Below are 27043 nucleotides of genomic sequence, written 5' to 3' on the forward strand. Positions count from 1 at the left end.
ACACCTTCGAATGAGGGTGAGACCCGTTGTATGGAGAACATATCACGGTACAGCATATAATACCCACAGGGACACCTTCCTTGTGGGCCCAGGCAAAGTCCGACCATTAACCCTGGTGCCTGGGGGTAACCAGTGATGGGGGCAAATTTCCCCCTTTACTTTCCTATTCTCTCCTTCCTTACTTCTTCTTCATCTTCTTCTTCCTCACCCCCTCTGCTTTGGCAAAGGCTTCCTGGGTTACTGGACCCGAACCCCCAGGCAACAGGTGCATCAGTAGGGTGTTCATGTGAACTCCCGTGTGGGCGATCAGTCCCACCTTAAAAATAATACTGAACCACGGGAGTAGTGTATCCAAGCGGCTCTACTAACTGAGGTTGGACTCGTGATGGTCGTGGTTTGGAAACAAATTGTACCTTAGCTGGAGGGTACCGGCCAACCGGAGCCGGAGATAGAGTGCCTTCTCTAACCGGGGGTAGTGAAAGGCCGTGCCGGATACCACAAAACTGCCTTTTTCAGGGCACGTGTATGGATATGCTCTTTTTAGGGCACTTCTGAACTTGGTTAGCATTGCACCACCTCGCTAGCCAAAGGATGTGACAAGTCCATGTATGTAAAATCTTCCTTGTGTTATCTTTGAGAGCACTGGGCGTCCCTCGGGGATAAATCCGGGCGTTAAAGATCCTCATGGGTCTCAACTCCCATGAGTAAAGATGGTACAGCATATAATAACAATCTGCAAAAAACTAAATCCGCAAACTTCTCGACTGTCCTATGCACGGCCTTCAGTAGGGCAACAGGCACAAATCGCTGTTCCAATATCTCAGGGCATTGAATATTTTTAATTGTACCTCATATATGTGATATGTATTGGAATGAATGTATTTATTTGAGTGACTGGAGGAGCTTACCCTCAAATTATGCCGAGGAATGAAGAATACTCTAGGTTTGTGTGTATGCTAACGTGACTATCAGTTTTATCTTGGAGAAGTCGAAATTTATGATTCTCTAATAACACTATAACGTCATTATTTTTAACCGAGTTAAATTGTCAGTCTATTTTAGCATTTCATAAATTAAAATTATTTTCGTTTAATTTCCAAAAGATTCCCTTTCATAACAAATAGTTTTAACGATGTAGCATTAAAAATAACGGCGCGTTTAATTAACTATAGTAGCTTATAACTGTAGTAACGTCATTAATCACGTACCTGTAGAATAACCAATCCACATTGACGCAAATGTATCACAGAATGGGTTTCCATTAGTTGTACCTATCAAAAACAGACATGGTAGGTTTTAATTGTTATTACCAGTAACAATACCGCATTGGTATGGAAAAAATGGTATGTATCTATCAATTATTTTCCACCCTCTGTTGAAAGGCAACGGCAATATCTATAAACACCCAGACCCAATTGGCTTTAATTCCACATTTAAAATAATAATAATTTGAGTACAAAATATTTACTTTTAATTTATTGAATTGTTCAAGAACTGACGTAAAACTTGTTAATTCTAATACCAAAACTGTGATTAATGAGTCGAAATAAAAATAAAAACTGAATACGTTTTTTAAACGTGAAAGCATAGTTTTAGCATAAAATTATGGGATGTTTTCCAGTAAGGGACATGGAGTGCCATTTCCTTGGACGCCCACACCAAATTGTGTGCGAGGAAGACCTCTAACTTCACAGAGGTACGTACAAGACCACAATCGAAGAACTTGTATTGCCATTTGAGAGATTCTTCCTAATGCAGGATAATTCCAGGTCCCTTAGAGCACGTATTGCGGAAATGGCCAGGCATTGGAAATTTGGGGACGAGTTCTCCTTACTGATAAGGTGAGCGTGGTTAACAAATCTTCCAACTTTCAAATTGCACAAATTAAGTTGTTTTCAACAATACGGATTTCGAGAACTCCTTCAACCTGATGATGAGCTATAAGCTCGAAATCCGGACGTTGAAAACAACTTACAGTCAGTAGGATCTATTTTTTTAAAGATCAGCTCAGAAAATGGCCCGGCTTCAATTTGCACAGGAACGTGTGAATTGGACATTGGAAGATTGGGGACGAGTACTCACTCCTTACGGATGAGGTGAAAGTTGCCATCAAATCTTCATGTGGAGACGCTCATGAGAATGGTACGCCCCATGCCATACGGTTCCTCAGGTGGCATTCCAAGTCAGTCATTTATGTTCTGGGGTGACATTTCCTTGCACGCCCGCACCTAATTGGTTGTCGTGCTAGCAAGATCTCTAACTTCTCAGAGCTACATACAAGACCATAATCGAAGAACATGTAGTGCCTTTGAGAGATTTTTCCTAATGCAGGATAATTCCAGGTCCCTTAGAGCACGTATTGTGGAAATGGCCAGGCATTGTAAGTTTGGGGACGAGTTCTCCTTACGGATGAGGTGAAAGTTGCCCCATGCTGTATGGTTTCTCAGGTGGCATTCCATGTTAGGTCATTGTTGTTCTGGGTGGCATTTCCTTGGACGACCGCACCTAATTTGTTTTGCTAGCAAGATCTCTATCTCACAGAGGTACTTACAAAACATAATCGAAGAACATTTGTGAGATGTTCTTGCAAATGCATGATGCATGACCTACAGAGCACGTATTGTGGATGACGTGATAGTCACCTGAATGAGGTCGGAATTGAGTTATTGTGTGGCAAGCTGGAAGTACAGATTTGAACCCAATCGAAGACATTTGGGACCAATTTAAGCAAAGTGTACGACGGCGAAACCCAGGTCCTAACACCCAAGAAGAGCCGGAAACGGCTGTTCTTGATGAAGGGAAAGAATCCCTCAAATTTTCCAGAACTCTTTTTTAAAGCATACATTCGTTCGCGTTTAACGGACGTGATTCGTGCCGGAGGTGGAAATACTCGGTATTAAAGAAGACAAAACAGTTGTTGTTTGTCAACATTTTTATTTGTTTTGGAATTTTTTGTTTCTTGTTCTTTTTTTCTTTTTTTAATTAGGCAATAATTTTTTTAAATGACTTATTTTTACCAAACCTTAAAATATGAACATTAAAATTTAAGGGTGGTGAGTTTATTTTGTCCATCAATTCGAATTAAGGAATTTTTCTTAGGCCTCGCTGTGCAAGGCAAATGAGGTTTGCCTCAGCTATAGAAATTAAAAAACGCGCAAATTGTACAAAACCGCATATTGAAACTAATAAAAAAACAGGAGCTCCTTGATATGTAAGAAATATACACAGAGGCAAATATTCCCGACGTGAATGAAATTCTAAAACTCATTAATAAAGATCATAACGAATAATTTCACACCTCAGCCATAAATATTTGCCGAGAGATAAATTTGACAACCCGCCACCCCCAATGAACTAAATGAATGGACTAAATGAAAAGATGACACAGATTTTTACGATTGATAAACCTAAACATGCTAAGTAGCGATACTGATAACATTACACAAATTTAGCGCCTAAAAAAATTATTTTCCAGAAGTTTTAACTATCAGTGTAGACCACTATGCATTCTCTAAGCTTCATGTCCCCATTACGTAGTGTTTTAGTTAAAAAGTAATATAAATTGTATTAGTAAAACGTTCAGCAATCTTTGTTGAAATATTAAAATTTTATATATTGTTCAATTTAATTGTTTTATCCACATGCAATTTGACCTAAGTGAATGACCCGGAAAGCCGTTGGTATAGATAATAAAGATGGCATCAGTTCAATCCCTCTCCACCGATGAAGACTAACCCCAAGACGGTTCTATAACTTGCCTATGAGGGGTTTTACGACTGAATTTTTTTGAATGTTGTTCAAATTGCCAAGACGGTGTACATACCCGAACGCTCTTCCCATTCTTCATCTTCAGTCTCTGAATCCGTCGAACGTGAATTTCCCCCAACCGAGAGTTTGTCACAAAACAAATTTACTTTCATTACCGAAAAGTTAAAAATATACAAATTAGAAATTTATTGTTAGTCCGACCAAGATTGTAAAAAAATCTATGTACGTACATATGATTTTAGTGAGGAGGATATTGAGCCGGTGCCTACCTATTCCCTTACCGAACATTTCTCTCTTCTGTATGAATCAAATATCCTTTTTTATTTGCCTTTAAGAAGTTCAGCGGGTTCATTTTTTGTGTTAGTGTGTTATCCCGTGTCCTTTCCAGTTAAATATTTTATATCTGTGCTTTATTTTACGGGTATTTATCGTACGATCACGCTCTGCGTGCCCAGTGTGGCAGTAAAACATATGTTCGATAATAAAACTGGATGAAAACTTTTATCCTGTTATGTCAGACATATCAAAATAACTGGATTCTACGATTGTTGGGTCAATAGAAGGACGCATTTTGTAGGCCGACTATTCGATTAAAAATTTATAAAGCTGTTGCAATGTTGGGAATCTCAAAAATTATTTTGTATTTATTGGTCAGTACTATCTAACAATCGAAAACGCCTTAGTGTAAACTCATACTCAACTAAGAGGTCATATTGTGATGTGTTGGTATTTTTTGGGGAATGAAATATTTCTGTTGGTCAGAAGAATGCATTTCTGGGGTGGTGACGCGAAAACAGGCCTGATCGATCCGAGTTTTCAGCGTTATATTGTAGCTCTGCTGAACAATCTATATCGGTCCTCATAGAAAACATTTCTAAGTATTTTCATGTTTATCTGCCATCTATCATTATTAAATTAATTTTTCGTTGGGATCGATGAAATACACATGGGACTGACGCGATTTCGACCTTCGAGCGACTCGACTTAAAAAAAATCAGCTGAATGTTTCTGTCAATTCTATAGATTTTTGTCTTTTATTGCTATTTTTTTTTTTTCAATAAACAAATTAAATATACCTTTTCCAGTAATTTACAAATATTTCTATTGTCGTTTGTCAAAACCTCAGTATTCAAAACACATGTAATTTTGAACAGTTTGTTGCTGCTTATATTTAACTGGGTTTGTGTTAATTATTACCTCAAACTTGTGTTAATTTTTGTGTTGATTTTTGTAATCCTCTTTGCTCGTAAATTGATCCGAAACAAATATAAAAAGATGTCAAAAAGTTAATAATAAAAATTATCAACGAGGAGCGAAAGATGACGGAGAAAAAATCGAAAACAAATATATGGAAAAATAAAAGAAGTTGCTAGCTAACACAAACCCGAAGATGAAGATAGTAGGATTGTTTAGAACTAGAACCTTTGAAACATGTAAATAATAAAAAAAAAGGTGTACAGTAGTCAGATTTTTGAGCCTAAAGTCGGGAACACACTCGATGCAACGCTATGCGACGCTACCCGATGCTACCCGACGCCCTGCCATGTTTTGGTAGGGTTTTGCACATCTATGCGACGTCAAGCGCACGCCACGTACAGTCACACAGCGCGTATCAAAAATCAGTTTCACAATCGCCTCTTGTTCTTAATGCATTTTAAGAGGAAAACCATGTAATAATTTGTCAGTTAAATTTTATGAGCACAACCATGTAATAAAGTGTTAGTTAAATTTAATTGCTTTAAATAAAGTTATTCCGGTGTTTTGATAAATTTTCTGCCTAACCATCATAATTAAATAATTTTCATAAAAACTCATGAATTTTTGATCTCGCTTAATTTAGTCTATATTAAAATAAGAATGTTGTAATTAATATAACGACAAAATTACATATACATAGTTTGAAAAAAATATGAGTGTCCTGTGCTGACGCTACTCGACGGAAACGGTGTAATTTTATGAGCAAAACCATGAAAAATAAATTGTTAGTTACATTTAATTGTTGTAAATAAAGTTATTCCGGTGTTTTGGTAAATTTTCTTCCTAACCATCATAATTAAATAATTTTTTTATAAAAACAAGAAATTTTGATCTCGTTCAATTTGGTTTACATTAAAATATGAATGTTGTAATTAATATAACGACAAAATTACATATACATAGTTTGAAATGAACTACAAAAAATATTAGTGTCCTGTTCTGAGACGCTACTCGATGAAAACGGTGTAATTTTATGAGCAAAACTATGAAATAAATTGTTAGTTAAATTTTATGAGCAAAACCGTGTAATAAATTGTTAGTTAAATTTTATGAACAAGACAATGTAATAAAAAATTGTAGTTAAATTTTATGAGCAAAACCGTGTAATAAATTGTTAGTTAAATTCATTATATCAAAAAATGGTATTCCGCTATTTTGATCAATTTTCTACCACACCATTAAAATTATTTTTTTTCATAAACACTAATGCATTTTTGATCTCGTTTAATTTGGTTTATATTAAAATAAGAATGTTGTAATTAATATAACGACAAAATTACATATACATAGTTTGAAATGAACTACAAAAAATATTAGTGTCCTGTTATGACGCTACTCGACGAAAATGGTGTAATTTTATGAGCAGAACTATAAAATAAATTGTTAGTTAAATTTTATGAGCAAAACCGTGTAATAAATTGTTAGTTAAATTCATTATATCAAAAAATAGTATTCCGGAATTTTGATCAATTTTCTGCCAAACTGTTTAACATTTTTTTTTTCATAAACACTAATGCATTTTTGATCTCGTTTAATTTGGTTTATATTAAAATAAGAATGTTGTAATTAATATAACGACAAATACATATACATAGTTTGAAAAAAAACTACAAAAAATATGAGTGTCCTGTCTGACGCTACTCGACGGAAACGGTGTAATTTTATGAGCAAAACCATGAAAAATAAATTGCTAGTTAAATTTTATGAGCAAAACCGTGTAATAATTGTTATTTAAATGTATTCCGGTGTTTTGATCAATTTTCTAATTCAAACCATTAATTTTTTTTCATAAACACTAATGAATTTTTGATCTCGGTTAATTTGATTTATATTAAAATAAGTAGGTTGTAATTAATATAACGACAATAATACATGTAGTTTGAAATAAAATTATGAGTGTCCTGTTCTTTTGTCTTCGACTGTACTCGGTGCTACTTGACGAAAATCTGGACAGTGGGGATCGCAGAGCGTAGAGTAGGGTAGCGTTGCATAGCATCGGGCAGATGTGCACAGGGGTGACACAATCTTATGGAAAAATCGACTTTGGATTTGCGTCGGATAGCATCGCATAGCGTTGCATCGGGTAAGTGTGTTCCCGGCTTAAGGCGCCTGGACAAATGGAGGGCTGGCGATGACCAATGTAGTTGCCGGTCCTAAAACTTAAAAAAAAATTTATATTACCGATGTTTAATTTTATCACCAATTAAATATTATATCTATGATAAAATACTTGGCCAGTCTCTATTTGAGCTAAAGTAAATAAATTTCTGAGAAGTAATTTATTTCCGTGTTTCTATTTTCCATGTTTCCTTAAAATGTTATCTAGCTTTGTGCTCAATTTAAAATCTGGCGTCAGCTGTAGGAAATGAATGCCAACTTATTGCACATCTCTTATTATTTCTGCCAGATTTACAACACAAATCCTATCTTTAATATTTCCTCTTGTTTATTATTTTTTTTTTTTCGGTGGTTGGCGGTTATTAGTGAACATTGGTTTCGACGATTTATAATAAAATATAATACCATTTACAACCTTGAGGCCTCGCATTTCTGTTTATGTACGTGTGGTAATTCTTTTGACAGTAGACTGACGTGAACGCGATGCGCGTGTGAACCAACCATTCCTTTTAAGACATTTCCCATCTTTTTAGAGACCTAATACATCATTCTTAAAAAGTAATTTAAAGAAACTATACCGGCATAAATTACTTTTTAAGCGAGTAACGTTTTAGCACTTGGTTCAATAATTTTAAAAGTGGGCGAATATGTTTTGAATTAGGGCCAGTTTCCAAACTTGTCAAGTTGCCCAATTTTAACGGCCTCGTGAAATTTCGGGAAATCGTGACAAGTTCAAAGTCGCTCAACGACGTCATCCGAGAGAAACATTGAATCTTTACGCTAAGCTGTAAATTACTTTGCCAAGACTAAAAGGATCGCAACCCCGATGGCCGGGAAATATCGAGGCTGCATTGTTGACCGTTTGTCAATTTGAGACAGAAAGAGAGAGCGAGATGACAAATAATCCAGCATGGCAGGAAGGAACATTTGATATGTGCATTGTAAGAAGAAGAAAGCGTACGTGGTGGTACTCGACTATGGACTACAATACTGATTGATAACACTTGATGTGACTAACAAGGAGAGGACTAGGTTGGTAGGTCACGGATTTGGACCAAACATTTTTTTTGGTGATCCTACTACAAATACTTCTTGAGAATCGGAACTGGCTTCATAAAATTGTTTTTTCTAAAGTTGAAATTTTTCCTTTTTTTAATAATTTTATTTCGCCTTTCAACTTGTTCAAATAAACTATGTGAATATAACATTTTACAGCATTTTTTATATAGATTGCAATAAAAATATAATAAAAGATGTCAAAGTTTATCAATAACCAAAAAAAATTCAAAAAACAAAATATTTTTCAAGTAAACTAGGTCAAAATTGTTTTTCGTGAAACTACTTGACTAACTGTCGGTAACTTCTAGAGACCTCTAAATATTTTTTTTTAATTTATCAATTTTTTGACCCCTTAAATTTTTCGATTTGTGAGAAATCTTTAAACTAAAATTTTCTAAAAACCAAATATTTTGTGAGTAAACAAGATCATAATTTTTTTGCATGAAACTAATTCGAAATTTCGTTTTAGCACATCTAGAGACCTCTAAATATTCTTTTTATTTAAATGTATCAATTTTTTGACCCCTAAAATTTTCGGATTTGTCAGCAATCTTTAAACTAAAAATTTCTAAAAACCGAATACCTTTCAAGTAAACAAGGTCACAATTTTTTCGTGAAATTAATTTGAAATTTTGTTTTAGCACATCTAGAGACCTCTAAATATTCTTTTTATTTAAATTTATCAATTTTTTGACCCCTAAAATTTTCGGATTTGTCAGCAATCTTTAAACAAGAAATTTCTAAAAACCGAATACCTTTCAAGTAAACAAGGTCATAATTTTTTCGTGAAATTAATTTGAAATTTTGTTTTAGCACTTCTAGAGGCCTCTAAATATTTTTGTAAATATAAATTTATCAATTTTTGGACCCCATAAATTTTTCGATTTGTGAGAAATCTTTAACTAAAATTTTCTAAAAACCAAATACTTTTCAAGTAGAAGGATCATAATTTTTTCGTGAAACATATGAAATTTCGTTTGAGCACTCCTACAGATCTTTAAATATAATTTTTTAAATTTAAATTTCTCAATTTTTCGACCCTAAAATTTTCCGATTTGTGGGAAATCTTTAAACTAAACATTTCTAAAAATCGAATACCTTTCAAGTAAACAAGGAAATAATTTTTTTCGTGAAATTAATTTGAAATTTCGTTTTAGCACTTCTAGAGGCCTCTAAATATTTCTTTAAATATAAATTTCTCAATTTTTGGACCCCATAAATTTTTCGATTTGTGAGAAATCTAACTAAAATTTTCTAAAAACCAAATACTTTTCAAGTAGACAGTATCATAATTTTTTCGTGAAACTAATATGAAATTTAGTTTGAGCACTCCTACAGATCTTTAAATATAAATTTATCAATTTTTGGACCCCTTAAATTTGTTGATTTGTTAGAAATCTTTAAACAAGAAATTTCTAAAAACCGAATACTTTTCGAGAAAACAAGATCATAATTTTTTTGCGTAAAACTAATTCGAAATTTCGTTTTAGCACTTCTAGGTACCTCTACATATTTTTTTATTTAAATTTATCAATTTTTTGACACCTAAAATTTTCGGATTTGTCAGGAATCTAAAAAAAAAAATTCTAAAAACCGAATACTTTTCAAGTAAAGAAGGTCATAATTTTTTAGAGAAACTAATACGAAATTTCTTTTTAGCGCTTCTAGAGACCTCTAAATATTTTTTTAAATATAAATTTATCTATTTTTGGACACCTTAAATTTGTCGGTTTGTGAGAAATCTTTAAAAAGAAATTTTTAAAAACCGTATACTTTTCGAATAAACAAGACCATAATTTTTTTGCGTGAAATTAATTCGAAATTTCGTTTTAGCACTTCTAGAAACCTCTAAATATGTTTTTAAATTTAAATTTATCAATTTTTCGACCCCTAAAATTTTCCAATTTGTCAGCAATCTTGAAACAAAAAAATTCTAAAAACCGAATACTTTTCAAGTAAACAAGTTCATAATTGTTTTGGAGAAACTAATATGAAATTTCGTTTTAGAACTTCTACAAATCTTTAAATATAATTTTTTAATTTATTTAAATTTATCAATTTTTTGACTTCTAAAATTTTCTGATTTGTATCTTTAAACAAAAAATTTCTAAAAAACGAATGCTTTTCAAGCAAAGATCATAATTTTTTTTGAACTAATATGAAATTTTGTTTTAGCACCTCTATAGACCCCTAAATATTTTTTTTGTATTTAAATTTATCGATGCTTTTAAACTTAAAATTTTTTCGATTTTTGTGAAGTCGTTAACCGACTGAAACGGCTATATTTCAAAAACGTCTCATTAAATTTTCAACATAGTTTCACGAAAAATATTTATGAACTAGTTTACTTAAAAAACGTTAGGTTTTTAAAAAAATTTTGGTTAATGATAAACTCAGTTGGTGATCAACGTACTCGTGTCCGTACTTGTCAAGTCCGGGTTAAGCGGCGCCCAAGTCGTCTTACCTTTGATGGTGTCGAGCTTCGCCATGCCGGGGGTCGACTGGGGAAGGAAGAGTTGGAAAATCGGTAATATTTACATGTCGGCGGGCTTCGTGAAACGGAGGACGCGTGTACGACTTGACGAGACGCACACTCCGCTCGCTTTCAGACCGGAAGAGGTCGATAGACGTGGGGGTTGACTGTCAATATCCGGGTCAGGGTGCCAGTCCCCCTTCTTCCTTTATTACCTTTATTATCGCAAAATGCTTTTTACCCTTCTTACAAATACAATACCATTCTTACCTCCCTTCTCCAGGAGGGGTGCTGTTCTATACTAATAAGACACGGAAAAATATTACAAGATAATCCATAGCGTTCTACAAAGATACAAGGATAATACTGAGAGCTACCAGTAAATATGGAATGGAAAAAACCTCCTAAGTTTGAATCTGTTAATGTATTGAACCGTAGTTTTAAATGAACATCATCATGAGAAATCATCGTGAAAAACCGATTTTTAGTATTTTCTATTCTATAAAACTACTACACGCATGCATGATATAAATATAATTATTTAAGAACCTTGACAAATCGTACGTACTTAAGTAGGACATTGAAAGTTGACTGGATATACATTTCGCATGAATTAATTCTTATTAATTCTTAATCCCTCCGTTTTTGACATTCGAATAATTCTCCGTGTTCATAAACAAATGTGCAAAAGCTTTTCTCTCACGCTATAACCGACTGACGTGGAAAGAACGAGTCTTGACAAGTAACTGCCATTCTGCACGTACGTCAAAAGCGGAAATCGAAGGCGTTTCATGATAGGTGAAACGTTCAGACTTCCCTGAAGGCTAAGAAGAGCGAGAACTAGCGGACGCATAAATTTAATCAACTCTACAAAACATTCTGACTAGAGCCCACGCTTCTCCCTAGTTTCCCATTTCCCTTGGGAAATTCTACATGAAAATCAATTCATGAATATTGTTAAGAGATGTATCGACCTTGTGTATACGTGATAATCAGGTATTAGATCACAGAAACACAGAACCTCCCAACTTCATGCCGAGGTTTCGTTTAATTTATAAAAATCTTCTGGGCCTAATATAAACTACATAAGATTAATACCATAGTCGAATTTATAGTTCACAATATTGAATATAACAATATAGCAATAGTTATATATATTATAAGGGTGGGCGACCAAGACCCGAGGGGTTAAATGCCTGGGTAGACCCGTGCCCCATCCTTAAAAGGTCCGGGACTTGGTCGGCTCACGTGTCCTGCATAAATCTCTTGGACCTGTTCACAAACCCCAAGATTTTGGACCATTTAATCTCGGGGAGTGGTTTGGTGATGTCCTCTCCTTCTACGATTTCACATCTAGACCTAGCATACCTATCACACTCTGCGAGGTAGTGCCTTGCCGTTTCTTCTTTTATTTCGCAAAAACGGCAAAAGAGATCTGGTAGAATATCCATTACGGAGAGGTGTCTTCTCATTGGGCTGTGGCCCGTCAGAATACCTATCAGCCTCCTAATTCCCTTCCTTGAGTTAGAGAATAGCCATTTCGATTCTGCTGGTTTGATCTCCTTAACAAACTCGATTGCCTGTGTCCGGAGGATAGATTCCATTCCTTAAGGAATTGTTTCATACCCCAGTTTTTAATACTCTCTTTCGCTGTGCTCATAGAGTGAGGTAATACCGGTTGTGGCCCGACAAACGCAATATTAGAGCCTTCTTTGGCCAGGCTATCCGCCTCTTCATTGCCATAGTGTCCTTTATGTGCTGGTATCCAAATAAGGGCTACCCTGTTCTCAAACCTGGAAGTGATTCTGTTGATAAGATCTACAGTTTCCTCCACCAGTGTAGATGTTGGCAAATCTTTTTGTAATGACCTAAGACTAGCCTTGATTTTATTTTCCATAAGTGTTCTACAACACACATTAATGGCTCAGATTTCCGCCTGAAAAACGGAGGTGTTATTGCCAAAAGGGGGGGGAGGAGATACTGATACCGAATTTAGGTATATAGATTCTTGCACCGCTCCCTTTACCTTTGATAAGTGAACCATCTGTATAGCAGTCTATATTACGATGGTCATCATCCACATTACAGTTATATTCACAAGGAGTGACTACCTGAAAGTACTTTTTCCCCAAAGGGGTTTAATCTTTTTATCACTAACGCTTAATAATTGACCGTTAACCTTACTCAATAGTTGTGAGATTTTCGAGTGGCCTATGTTATTGCACTTATGATTCCAGTTGCCCTCGCTAATTAATCTGTAGCAGCTGATTAGTGGTCTGACCTTAACTTCAATGTGAAGAGGTGTGGTATTGGTATGATTTCAAGTGCTAGGGTGGGTGTAGTTGAAAATGCTCCTGTCATCATCAAGCAACCTAGTCTTTGAAATGACATTAATTTGTTACTGTTCCATTTATTTTCTAGACCTTTCCACCATACTAAAGCTGCGAAAAATAATCTAGGTAGAATAATTGCAGTATATAGCCATGTGGGTACCCATAGTTTGATTCCCCATGTTTTACAGACAATTCTCCTACATTGTACCATTGATAATGCCTTTCATGTATATGTTATTGATATGATCTTTCCAATCAAGCTTCCTGTCAAGCGTCACCAAGGAATTTGATTGAATCCACTAACTTTAATTCTATGCCCTGAAATTTAGGGGTTTTAAAATTACCTAATGTTCTCCTGCTAAACATTATCAATTCTAGTTTAGCAGGATTAATTGATAAACCTTTGTCACTACAACCATAAAGCAATCCCATGGTGTTTTCCATCGGTAGTGAAAGAGTCAGGGGATCCCTATCTGTGAGCATTATGGTACCATCATCTGAAAATAATTGACTGTAGAAACATGAATTATTCAGGAGTTCTATTAAGCTGTTTACTGTAATTAACCATAAAAGAGGTGACAAACAGCTTCCTTTAACATTAATTCTAAGAGTGCTACCACCTAAGCACATATTGACCATCCTTCCTTCCAAGTAGGTCTTCACCCATTCAATTAGGTTATGGTCGAAATTGAGAAATTCTACTTGAAAATCAATTCATGAATATTGTTAAGAGATGTATCGACCTTGTGTATATGTGATAATCAGGTATTAGGTCACAGAAACATAGAAACTCCCAACTTCGTGCCAAGGTTTCGTTTAATTTGTAAAAATCTTCTGGCCCTAATATAAACTTTTTAAGATTGAAACCATAGTCGAATTTATAGTTCACAATATTGAATACAACAATATAGCAATATTTACTGAGTTTTCTTCGTTTCGTTTATTTAATTATGTTAAAAATTAAAATAAAGTTCAGTAGTATGAAGGGATTTCCCAGATTTGAATGTTTATAAATATATAAATATGGATTTAAATGGTGGTGGTTTGGTGTTTTCCTTGACATATCACAGGCCTTTGATTGGGTGTGGCACGAAGGCTTGTTTTGGAAGCTAAAGGGCACACCTTATACTCAAATCCTTCCTAAAACCGATACTTCCAAGTAACTCAAGGCGCCTCTTCCACTTATATTTTCCCATTTTACCCGGCGTCCAACAGGGAAGCAGACTTGGTCCCTTACTTAACTACAGCTATCATCCATTGCATTCCGATCCCGGTAAGCACTGTCACCCTCACATTTTGAGGATAACACTTTCAGTCACTTTTGTAAAGTGAATGGGGCACATTAGAATGCCGAGTGGAGGAAGGTCGAAGGAGGGGAGATGTTGGAGTTGAACTGGAAAAAAGAGATTAGGTGTGTTCCAGACTCGTTAACGGTTGCTTGAGCCTAAAATATCATAATTTAGTTACCACCAGGGTGAGTTGAGCGATTGTGCTGTATCGTGGTGAGGTTGTAGGTCGGAGTTGGGGAGAGGAGTTAAACGTCTTGGTTACCTTTTGTTATAATTTTGGTTTAACTTGTATATACATTTGTCTTGTAAATATATTTTGTTTTCAGTCGGTTTATTTTCAGCAAGTGTGCTTTTATTTGTTTTATTTTAATTTTCCTCTACCCATTATTATCCCCAGTTTTAGAAGTGTTGGACCCTTATTTGTCGTGCCGTCGAATGATCGACGTCACAGCACCGATGGAACTTGCAGCTCATGCAGCTTGCCGAGAAATTCGCTTTCAGCCCCAGGGTCTGCCGTCCATACAGGGCGAAGGCCAAGGGTAAGGTTGGACGTTTTAATCACTATCTTAAGAATAGGTTTATCGTGCCACTGGCAGCGTCATTTCGTCAGGCAGGGCTTAATCTGGATGTTCCCGCCGCCAATGCAGTATTGGCAACGGAGTGGATCAGTTTTACTTTAGCAAAGTGGGCCAGAATTCAGCTGGTATTGACAACTGGTATAATAGCTTCCCTGGTCACTATGGAACATAACCCTTTTGAGTGGCTTCTTAGCTCCCAAGCACTGTGAGTACACCGGCTGGTAAATGACTCTCAACTTCGAATTCTGTTTCATCCAGTGCTGTGTTTCTCGGCTTTTATGTATGATGTAGATATCGACTACCAGCCTGATCGTTTGCGTTAACACACTGATAAACAAGAACGAGTTTTTACTGCTTCCTCCTACGGCTGACTTTCTTTCACATAGCTGATGACACCGCAATCCTCTCCCCAAACGTCGATCCTGTTACGTCTATCCACATCTTAATCTTTAACCCTGGCTTCGACAGTAGAGAATCAAGGTAAACAATCAAAAAATCCAAATATTTAGTTATCGTACGTCAGGCATTATAATTGTATAAGCTCTCCCACCTAAAGCTCCCCACGGCATTTCAATTCCTCCAAAGAATAATATATCTTAGACTTTACATGGACAAAAGATTTACGTGGAATCTACGCCCACGATTTAAATTGACTGTAATCGTATATATAAAATGTTGAAAAGGCTATTTGACAAAATATCTTAATGACTCATAGCTTAACAAAAAAAACTATTATACACTACTCTAATCGTCCCAATTTATGTCTACGGACTTGTACTATAAGGGACAGCCAAGCGTTGCATTCTTAACAAAATTCAATGTCCACAATCCAAAATCCTTTGCATTGTTGATCCTCTAGGTCACCAATCACACTTTCCACTCTAAACCTATCGTACGTCCCAAACCTAGCCTTCTCCCATCACAATAACATAAATCATATCATAATAATCTAATAATCAGCTCTACCCTCCTATCCAACCCTGCTAGAAGACTGAAGTGCAGGTCACCTTACGACCGTCTGATTTTTTAACTTCCGCTACTCCTGGACTTATGTTCACTTCAGGCCATAACAGCCAAATACGGCCACTTTCATTGGATATTCAAATCCGTTCAAATCAATCACGCAAGACATGTAAATGTACCATTGTAAATAACATAATTTTGGCTTGTTGCAATTTGTATGCATAAGTAAAATAAATAAATAGATTTCAAAAATATGAATATCTGGAACATTTATATGATCTATGTTTTTGAAGGTACTTCAGGGCTTCAAGAGTTTTTAATTGCGTATTATGTGTTAGTGTGAATGCTGAATAGTGCGACTGAGGCGATTATCCACCGCCCCGAGGAATATCGAGTAAAAATGTGTTGTCTGGAGTATGTAAGTAATTTATTAGCGTGAATAGATGGCTTAAACCCACTACGAGGAATTCTGTGGAAGCATTCTTGTCTTGTTTTGAGAGGTGACAGGACTCTCGTCGCAGCGGTTTTTCTGGGGGAGGTGGGAAGCGAGAAATTCTTTGTGTTATGTGTTTGTTTTTCTTGTTCTCATAATAGCAATTTCACAACCTAAGGTACCTTCGAGAGGCTAGCAAGCTAAGAAAACTGCGGACAAAGTTTGAGAGAGCAAATGAAAACCATGCGCGAAAAAACCCAAGAATTTTCCTTTTAAAACGCGGAAGGCCGATGACCGTATGGTGTTTGTCGGCCCATAAATAATACATACATAAATATCTACTGTATTTGGTCTTTATGAGGGATGGTTAGGTTAAATTATTTATATAAATGAGGTATGATATATATGATGTGATTTTTTTTCATAACGTTCAGACAATTGTTCTCTATTTCAAGATCGTACCGCCCAGAAAAAAGTACAATTGACACGACGAATTTAACTAAATTAAAGTTAAAAGCTTGGGAAAGAAATTGTTAAATTTCCTAACTGTGTCATGTATTTTCAGTTGTAAGGACTTGTGAATTTTACCGTTAATTGTAGAATTGTTTTTTTGGCATTGAAATGGTTTTATAAATCCACAACGTTGTCCGTTTTAATCGAAGAGTTCCGGCATAAAAAAAAATTGTAAGACGAATGTTGTTTACTTACTCGCGTAACAAGCAGATGATCCAAAGGCCGAAGGCGGAATGGGGATTTGGCAGGATGATTTTGCCCATTAAGAACCAGCAGACATGCGATATTGCATTCTCATTATCACGACACGGGATCTAACAACTATCAAGTCTCTGTTGGCCCACCCCCGCGAAAAGTCTACCCCGGACTTCGGCGGACTCAGACGACGAAAAAGTTATATTTTGTCATTAACGAGTTATTTTTGTATTTGTAGAAAATAAGGTGGCACGTGGTCTGTTCTAGGATGATAAGAGACAGAAAAAAGTTTATCTCCGTTTATGAGACGTTCCTCTTTCCCTTTAAACTCGAGAGAAACAATGAATATTTTTGATAGAGCTTTTCAAATTTCCCTCAAAAAGTGCAATAGATAAAATATATCAACGTGCAAATAGCGACAAAATTTTAACAAAAACAAGAATTTGAAGAATAAGGGGAAAGAGTAACCTAAACTACAGTAATCGGTGTGTTTTTCTTAAACGAAGTTTTTTCTTTTTTTAAGAATCTAGGCAATGCCTATTAGCCAGAGACTCAAAGAAAGTCCCCGGCAGACGGCAAGTCACTCCGCAGCCACCGACCGGGAAGCATCCAAAGGCTACTACACAATTAGTTGTCCTTTTTTCGAGATTGCGCATGAAAACCAAGCTTATGTTAAGAACCAAACTTTCTAGGAAACGGGATAAACACGCCCAGGTAGCCTTTTTGCGTCCCCCAGGGGGCCCACGCCAAGAGCCCCACCGGAAACCTCAGATAGGAAAAGCAATAGATAGTAATTAAAAATGATTATTTATCGCAGGTTAGTAGACGGTAGGTAGACATAGATCATAACGAAACTTTACAGACATACAAATATTCGTAAATTGGCCACTATATGGCACAGACTCTTGACATCAGCAGTGATTCAATGTTATACGGACGTCACTCGGACACTAATTTCCCATCTCAACCCCACCATTTTAATTTTCCCTCCTTTTTGCTATTTTTCAAATGTCGTGTAATCTATTTGATTCTCGGCGACAATTGAAATGGCCACGGAGGGCTTTAGTGAAGATGTACTTCATTTTAACTTATTAAATTCACTATTTTTCGTGGTCCACTTGATCAATTAATATCTTTCAGTTAATTAAGGTTTTTAGTTGAGATATAAAAGTCGATGCCACGAGCGGGATTCGAACCCACGACCTTCGGCTAAATACGCCGCTGCTCGACTACTTGAGCTAGCCTGACTTCGATCCACTCGGACACCACTAATAGTTCCCCGTGGCCATTTAATATGTCGCCGAGAATCGAATCCTGATTACACGACATTTGAAAAATGGCAAAAAGGAGGGGAAATTCGAAAGATTGTAGGATGAGATGGGGAGTTGGTGTCCGAGTGGATCGAAGTCATGATAGCTCAAGTGGTAGAGTAGCCGCGTAACCAGGCGAAGGTCGTGGGTTCGAATCCCGCTCGTGACATGTACGGTTCCATCGAGGAGTTGGTAGGGCCTAGAGCATAATTTCTCGATGAGCCTCAAATTTCTTCCAGCACTGCAAAATGTGGCCAGATCTTCGTCGCAAAAATTACATTTTAGGAAATATCTGCGGTTCATCACATGCATGTAGGGACCGCGTATACCATGGCCGGTTAAACGAAGACAAAATACTACATTTAATTTAAAATGTTGTTCCAAATATTCTGTTTTAAATTTTTATGTTAACAGCATCAATAAAGCAGTCGTAAGTATCAACTGCTGTTGATCGAAAAAATGTACCCTTCGGTTCATTTTAAATGGAATACTGACTGTAACGAATAGGTGCTATTGTAAAATTTACTTCCAGGAATTAAGATTTGCTCTCATAATGCGATTTTGGCTAACAATGCCAGAATTTAAACAATAAAGGCAATTAATGTTTGTTTTATTGCAGAAGCAAATTATTTGGATTAACAACGAAACAAACGAAATGCGTTTTTTCAAACTTTTTGTCATTTTTTGACCGATTTAAAATCCGATTGTACCATTGTTTTCTGCGTAAAACATCCTTTAAAAGGATTTATCACGATATAAAGTTTGATCTCTGAATAAAAATTATATGTAAAGCCAAATACAGCTTACGAGGAGCTGAATATTTTACTGTATTTTCGCGAAAATCCGAATCCCTCTTTCCGAAATGTCGGAAGGGTTTTAGGTTTTTCAAAAAATAAAGTTTTCTTGAGTGTTCAAATTGGGGGTTATCGGGAAAAAAGGGCCAGAGGCGACGGTGGGAATCGAACCCACGACCGCGGCGTGAGAGTCTCTCATGCTAACCACTCGGCTACCGCTGTCCCCAAAAATAAAGTTAGAGATGTATTCCGGACTTACAATTTTAAGCCGTGTCGCTTTCTTCTTGTCCAGGGACTTCGGGACTCTGATTATGTCAGGCGTCTAACGTTCCTTGCTCAATAGTCGATTTGGGAGGCTGAAGAGCTCTTATTCTTCCATACATCCTATGGACTGATGAATCCAAGTTCACCTCTAATGTCACACCAAACCGTTTTAATTTTCAAATGTGGGCAGAAGAAAATACAAGAATTTCGTACTCTTGTCATCATCGGATGGTCCACAGTATCAGCGTTTGTTGTGGACTTCTCGAAAATAAATTAATTGGGCCTTATTTTTACAAAAATAATTTAAATAGTGCTTAGTTTCTCTATTAGATTATGTTCCTCTGTAACAACGATAAAAAATGATTCTCCATTTCGTTGGATACCCCGCACACAATTCTTTGCAGGTGAGGCGCTATTCGAATCGTCATTCTGGGATAGATGTATAGTAGGACTTATGGCCCGGATCTGTTGGCCTCTTTGGTCACCCGATTTAACTCCACTTGGCTTTTTTCTGTGGGTCCATTTAAAAAACAGTGTCTACACCAATCATAACACAGCAACCGCAGTTGAAAAACTGCGGCAATGGATAGAAAATGCTTGCCAATCCGTCTCCCCTGACTCTATCGTCCTGAGCTCCTGAAGAGTGGTTAAAAAGAGCAAATCTTTGCATCTTCACTAAACGCAGGTAGTTCGAACATGAACTGTGATTAATAAATAGCCAACCAAACGACAGTGGGTTTTTTTCAAACTTTTTGCCATAAATTTGTCATTTTTTAACCAATTTGAAATCCGATTGCACGATTGTTTTCAGCGTAAACAATAATAAATCCTTTAAAATAATATGTCAGAATGTGTTGGGTTGTACTTGAAATTTTGAAGTTGATGGCAGATGGATGCCCCACACACAATTTTTACAAATGAGATTTGACCAAATGTCTGTTTGTTTTTTTAAATTTTTTGCCATAACTTTGTCATTTTTTGACCGATTTAAAATCCGATTGCACCATTGTTTTCATCGTAAAAAAAGTCCTTTAAAATGATGTTTCAAGATGTGTAGGGTCTAGATGGATGCCCCGCACACAATTATTTACAGATGAGATGTTGTGACGAAATGACTGTTTTTTGTTCTAACTTTTTGCCATAACTTTGTCATTTTTGGGCCAATTTAAAATCCGTTTGTACATTTGTTTTCTGCGTAAAACATCCTTTAAAAGGATGCGTCAGAATTTGTAGGGTCGTATTTGAAATTATGAAGTTGAACTGGACCTGAGGTCCCAGCTAGATGGATGCCCCGCACACAATTATTTACAGATGAGATGTGACCAAATGACTGTTTTTTTTTTAACTTTTTGCCTTAACTTTGTCATTTTTTGGCCAATTTAAAATCCGATTGCACCATTGTTTTCATCGTAAAAAAGTCCTTTAAAATGATGTTTCAGGATGTGTAGGGTCTAGATGGATGCCCCGCACAAATTATTTACAGATGAGATATTGTGACCAAATGACTGTTTATTTTATTTTATTATCTTTTTTTTTACTTTTTGCCATAAGTTTGCCATTTTTTGACCAATTTAAAATTCGTTTGAACCATTGTATTCTGCGTAAAACATCCTTTAAAACGATGCGTCTGGATTTGTAGGGCCGTATTTCAAATTTTGAAGTTGAACTGGGCCTGGCGTACCTTGTATAATTTTTCTCCAAAAAAGGTAAAAATCTGAAATTAGACTAAAAAATATTGAACACGTAATTTTCTATTTTTTGAAAGCGTCCTTGTTTCAAGAGAAATTCAGCCGAGCCATCTAAAAAGGAAACCCTGTATATGTATATGTAAATATGAATTTTAATGCATATAATTTGTAAGTATGAATTTTAATGCGTATAATTTTTTATTTACGGTATTTGCTCACATAGTTGTATTCAATTGGTTCCAGGGCATTATTGCACCTTTTTAACGTAGTCTGTATTAAATATAAGAAGCGTTTTAACATAAAATATTCATTAAAAATCAAATAGTTTAGAAGAAAATATATATTAAAAAGCCCAGGCATTATAATTGAAACTTACATTTAAAGTATTTCAATTTTAAACTTCACTTGATATTCATTTGATACATGATCTTCTATTGGATTTCTCATTAGTAAACCGATTTTTCATGTTTTTTTATTTTATTCGTCTCCGATAAGTTATCTTTAAATGTAAACAAGTACAAAACATTTAGGTTTTTAATTGTTCTTTTTCGTACTTAGTAACGTAAGTGGTATTTTTACATTACACGTATTTTTTTCACCCTGTATATAACATTAAACCCTTTTCTCTCCTTTTATTATTATTACTAATTTATTTTCTAAGATTTGAATATCGGAGTGTTTTAACAGCGAGTACGTTTGAAAACAACAGAACTTTTCATCATTTGCTTGTTTGGTCGAAACACTGTATTTTTCAACGGTATGTACGTACCGATTCAGTTCAGCTTTCCCATCGTATGCCTTTATTGAAAATAACCAATTAACACTAATGTCTTTTATTTGTTCTTTTCGAGAATAGGGTGGTATCAAAAAACAAACATATTCAAATTTTGATTTATTTAGAATAAAACCTTAAAGCTGAATTGAAACGAACACAAATCGGAATTAAAGAGAGTGCAAAACCATAGGCAGAAGTTGAAATAGATGAATGGTGTTACATATGTTAATTGTCGAGAAGTGTTACAAACAAACCGTAAGAAGAAAGCGTCTTTGTTAGATGAAGCGTCTACATCGTGAAAAGTGTACGCACTTTGATGCATAGTCAGAGCCGGCGTGTGTCAAGTCTGCAGCAGACTCCGTTTCCAACTGAGCAGTGAGCCGATCATTCAACCAAAATTAAATCGGAGGCAACCCCGAGGAGGGGAACCGACTGGGCCGGCACGTTCCCTCGGAGAAATAAATAATTCCCATAGTGCCTGAATTTGCCGGCCGAGCCAAATTCAAATTCACCCAGTTTTCTACACATTTTATATGACAAAGTTGGAAAAATTTGATAATAATAGCGATAAAGCGTTTTATTTTTTTCTAACACAGCAGTAATAAACAAAATTAATAAAATTCACATCCTCTCACACTACTCTCTCGTTCATGATTATTCACCAACATTTCCAACTTTCAATTAATTCAGGTTTTTAGTTGAGATAAAAAAGTCAGTGTCACGAGCGGGATTCGAACCCACGACCTTCGGCTAAATACGCCGCTGCTCTACCACTTGAGCTATCGTGACTTCGATCTACTGGGGCACTAACTTCCCATTTCCACCCCAACTTTTGAATTTTCCCTCCTTTTTGCCATTTTTTTTTATCTCATCTAAAAACCTTAATTAATTGAAAAGTATTAATTGTTCAAGCGGACCACGAAAACTAGTGAATTTAACATTCCCAATATTGTTCATTATTATAAATAAATGGCCCAACATAACATCGTGCACAAGTCTATCAAAAAACACGTTTATAACAATGATTGCACTCTGCTGTATTAATTATAACGGATACTTTACATACAACAATCTTTTTTTTTTTCAAATCTTCTTCTCAATCCCCTTTTGGAGTTCGTAGTTCAAAACTAGCTTTTAAGTGAGTCTCAAGCAGGTTTCAGAAAAGTCTACTCCACAACAGACATCTTCACCCTAAACAATATTATTAATCTCAATCCAAAAAGAAGAAAAAAGTTTATGAGTTTTTTGTGGACGTCAAGGCGTCTTTTGATTGTGTCACTTCCTAATACTCAATCTCAGTAACTTCTGCTTTTCAGTAAAAACCCTCGCCATACTAAAAACTCTTTTCATGCCAAATCGGCAGTCAGAGGCAGGGAGGAAATTTAAGATTATTTTAGGGTGGGTTCGGGTGTTTGACAGGGGTTGAGTCCGTTATTATTTGCACTCATCCTGGACGATCTCCTTGATTGTTTGGAACTTGGAATTCACTGTGCAAAGACTATAATAAAGAATCTTTTAATCCTGGCTGACTCAACAACTACAATGCAAAAAATATATCAATGCGTTGGGGTATACTATGGCAACTGGAATATTTCAGGAAATCTCAGAAAGTCCAAAATGATGGTTTGCAGAAGAGGTGGCAGGCTTACTGACCGTGAGAACTTCTACGGTGTGCCCATGGAAATAGTAAATAAATATCTAGGCATAATTTTCACCCCCCAAATTTCCCTTAACCTTCATTTCAAAACGAAAATCCAAACAGCTAAATTTGATGTGAATTGTGGCAGTACCTCATATCTCACTTTCAAGTCACCAGTAAATTCAAACTGTTTTTAGCTGTTTGTTCTACTGGTCAGGCATGGGGCTACAGACGGTATGATATAATTGAAGCCCTTCAACGTTATTTTGTTCAAAAAGTCTATCGCCTACCGCTGTACACCCCTAGTTATATGAGTTATATGATTTATCTGGAATCCTCGATAGACCTTATCTTTATATATTATTTAAACCTTCATATCTCCTATGTGCACAGGTGGCTGAATACACAACATAGTTCAAGGTATGTTTGGGTAGAGGAAACAATCTTTTAACAAAGAATTTATACAATTTCTCTACTTCTTCAAATTGCATGAAACCCCAGATCTGTGCCACTTAACATACAACCGCCCTACTAGAATTAAATATTCCATCTTTGCCGATAAAGGCACATCTCTATTTTCTTAAAAATTCTTATATGCCTAATTTAGCTGCACTTATTTTTTTCTTTAAAATGTTTCCAGAAAGAGAGTAAATAAACATTTGATATTTTGAAATATTTTATCTTTGGAGCGCAATGGGCCGAATACGAAAAGCGAGCTTTCTACATCCATATGTGTTTTTGTTGAAGATGTGAAAATTAAAATATTTTGTTTTTATATAACAATTACACAGAAGACAAACACTTTGAGCCCTGAAGGTGATCTCAATAAAAGATCGAAACGTTGGCACGATAAAGAAAATGTTTTTCTGAAACCTACATCACACCCGACCGCATCTCACGATATCTGAATAACTATCAATTAACGGTCTCTACACATTAAAATATTTACCTGACATTAGATTTCTTTCACTTAGTGTGTATCCGTGGGATTGACGCGATTGTGATGCAGCACAATTTGGACGACTGAGCCTAAAATTGATATAAAGGAAATAATTTAAACACCCTATTTACCACATTTATATTTACATAATTTTGTTTCCCAATAATGGACAATAACAGTTGACTTATTACATTTCAATAACGAGCTCAAAATTAAAAATGACATACAATTGAGAATAATAAAGTTAGTTGTTAGATTTTTTAAAAATACAACCACATAAAAATAAATGTAAGTTTTAACAATGGATAGATACATTTTAGGATGGCATAAATACCAAATGCATGGACTGAACAATACGAGAACCTTTAAAAGGGAATCAGAAGTTTTCTAATAACAGTTTACATTTCCAAAATTAAAGCTCTCGACTCGCTTGTTCCCAATTTCTTTTATTGACTTTCAATTCATATATACCGATGAGGTATTTATCCGCATATATGAGTAATCTGTTTAAAAAGTCTACATTCATAAGACATTGGATAGATTTTTAATTTAATTTTAGGCAGTTTATTTGACAGTTTGGTCCACAACTCATCACGGAACCTTTTGGACTTGAGCCAAAATTGTATGCTTTAAATTACACTTTCTTTTTTTTTTAATTAAAGATTTTTTTAATAATAATACACTTGTATTTAAGATATTGTCATTGCATTTTTTTCATTAATTTATCCAATCATTATAGAAATATATAACTTAATAACAAACATCCTATGAAAAATATATTATTTCCTATTATTGTTCTAAGGAAAGATGCCATTATCAAATATGTCTTAAATTCAGTAGAGATATTAAAACAGAATTTTCCACTGTGTACAATACAATATAAAGTGTTCCTATAAACAAATAATATATTTCAATAGAAAACATCAAATAATACTTGCATGGAAAAATACACAAGTGATTGATTACATACTTTGGAACATTTATTATGTGAAAACATTTTATGACTCTAACCAATTTTATGCATGTTTTTGTCACCGATTCTAATTCTAATTCTAATGGAGGGTATTCTACACATTGCACGATTCAAAGGCGGGTTTAAGATAACTGGGATCTGATGGTTTTCAATTGAGCCGCACCCTATACGGTACGAACACACTAACCACAATTATAGTTTCTTCGATTCGGCAGGTAAATTAACATATCACATTTTTATTCAACTGTTATTCACAAGTCTGGAGTCACAAAGAAACTAGATGAGACTATCGCTATCGCAAAGAAGACGAACACACCAGCTATAAAATACCTAGCTTGAAGAGCATAATTTTCATATGGTTGGAGCCATTCTAAATAACCCATCAGCTTTAACATCCAAGGCGGAGCACAGAAAGAAGATCTGCAAAATTACATATACAAAAGAAATATTAGAAAAAGTAGTTATTATTAATTAATTATCTAAGCAATTTAAAATGTCATTAACTTCAAAGGGTGTAGGTAATGAATCAGACTTTCAGATAGATATTTCACTCAAGCAGATAAGTTACCTAAGTTTTATTACCAGCTAAATTGTTTTTATTCTATTCTTTACTGATTTTTTATTATTACTGGTAGGTAGCAATAATTTTGTCTATTTTAGTCTTAATATTTTGTTTGAAAATTTAACTACATTTCTGATTAATGCTCTAATCTGAAAGAGACTAAGTCAGTTCACTTTTTTAAATTTATTTTAATTGTTAACATTATTTATTATTATTATTATAATTTTATGCATCTTAATGTTTGAAACAAAGTGGCTTTGCCAATATAAATGTTCCTTAATAATAAAAGAATTATGCTTAATAAAAATAGAAAACGGACTTTAAACAATCTACATTTTAATATTGTTTTCAACTTTAAAATACAGATTTGTAAGCAATAAAACACAAAATAATTTAATTATATGAAATTCGTTCATAAATAATTCAACATTCTACAAGAATAAATTCATTATTTTGGAAAAAATTAACAGTGAAACTTAGAATATGATATTACATATTTTTAATGAATCTTTTCAATGAAAAGTAATTTTTAATGATTAATTGATTTATTGACGAAATGAGAAATAAATTGTCATTGATCGAAAAGTAGAAATTTAGAAATATTAGAGTTATTGTTTGGAAATTGAATACCAAGCACAATCTATCATGCTCAAAGAAACTATCTGGAGAAATGTGTACTGTTCTTTTGAAAAAAAAAAATATTTCTATTTTTCTACCAATAATCAAGCATGGTAATATTACAGATTTATTTTACCTTTTTCTAAATTTATACTTCTGCGGCAACTTCTTTTGAACCTCGGCATCCTGTCTCACTTCCGAATGTTCGTAGCCTAATTCATCGTCTGTATCGGTTTCACCTTCCGAACTGAAATGAAAAGAAAGAGTGAACGATAACATTACAAAATACACAAAAGCTCTAATTAAAAACAATTTACGAGTTCAAATGAGAGTCGCCGCTGTATTGCTGTTCTTCGGTAGCAAGGAGATGGTTGTTGTTCGAACTACAACGACCTTGTTTACACAGCTTGTTCATCTGGCCATTGTCACTTTAATTGAGAGACAAAAAAACAATCAAAATGGCAAAACTATACAGTCAAAGTGAGATGTAATTAGGAATGA

General features: G+C 35.0%; 2 protein-coding genes across 7 annotated transcripts in view; both read right to left on the reverse strand.

The window, feature by feature from the left end:
- The window catches only part of LOC106661824 (cytosolic carboxypeptidase Nna1), a 51542-nt gene extending 29345 nt beyond the window's left edge, over positions 1–22197 (reverse strand). For 3 of the 5 annotated variants that reach the window (XR_002910832.1, XM_014385499.2, XM_014385495.2), the window contains exons 1-2: positions 3824–4035; positions 1209–1271 (exon numbers count right to left, since the gene is read on the reverse strand). Coding sequence is in view for 3 of the 5 variants with exons in the window: in XM_014385499.2 (XP_014240985.1) it covers positions 1209–1271; positions 3824–3920 (160 nt within the window). In the remaining 2 variants the exon portion in view is untranslated. Of the gene's footprint in view, positions 1–1208; positions 1272–3823; positions 4036–22122 lie in introns of those variants that run through there. The other 2 variants (XM_014385498.2, XM_014385503.2) reach the window with 2 other exon arrangements.
- Positions 22198–24508: 2311 nt separating this feature from the next.
- LOC106661783 overlaps positions 24509–27043 on the reverse strand; it is a 71665-nt gene continuing 69130 nt past the window's right edge. For both annotated transcript variants that reach the window (XM_014385410.2, XM_024229804.1), the window contains exons 19-21: positions 26860–26970; positions 26679–26789; positions 24509–25782 (exon numbers count right to left, since the gene is read on the reverse strand). In XM_014385410.2, coding sequence (XP_014240896.1) covers positions 25614–25782; positions 26679–26789; positions 26860–26970 — 391 coding nt within the window. In that variant the 3' untranslated portion in view covers positions 24509–25613. The remainder of the gene's footprint in view (positions 25783–26678; positions 26790–26859; positions 26971–27043) is intronic.

This window comes from Cimex lectularius, unplaced genomic scaffold (assembly GCF_000648675.2).
Source record: "Cimex lectularius strain Harlan isolate CLEC.00 unplaced genomic scaffold, Clec_2.1 scaffold57, whole genome shotgun sequence".
NCBI classification, from domain to species: Eukaryota; Metazoa; Arthropoda; class Insecta; order Hemiptera; family Cimicidae; genus Cimex; species Cimex lectularius.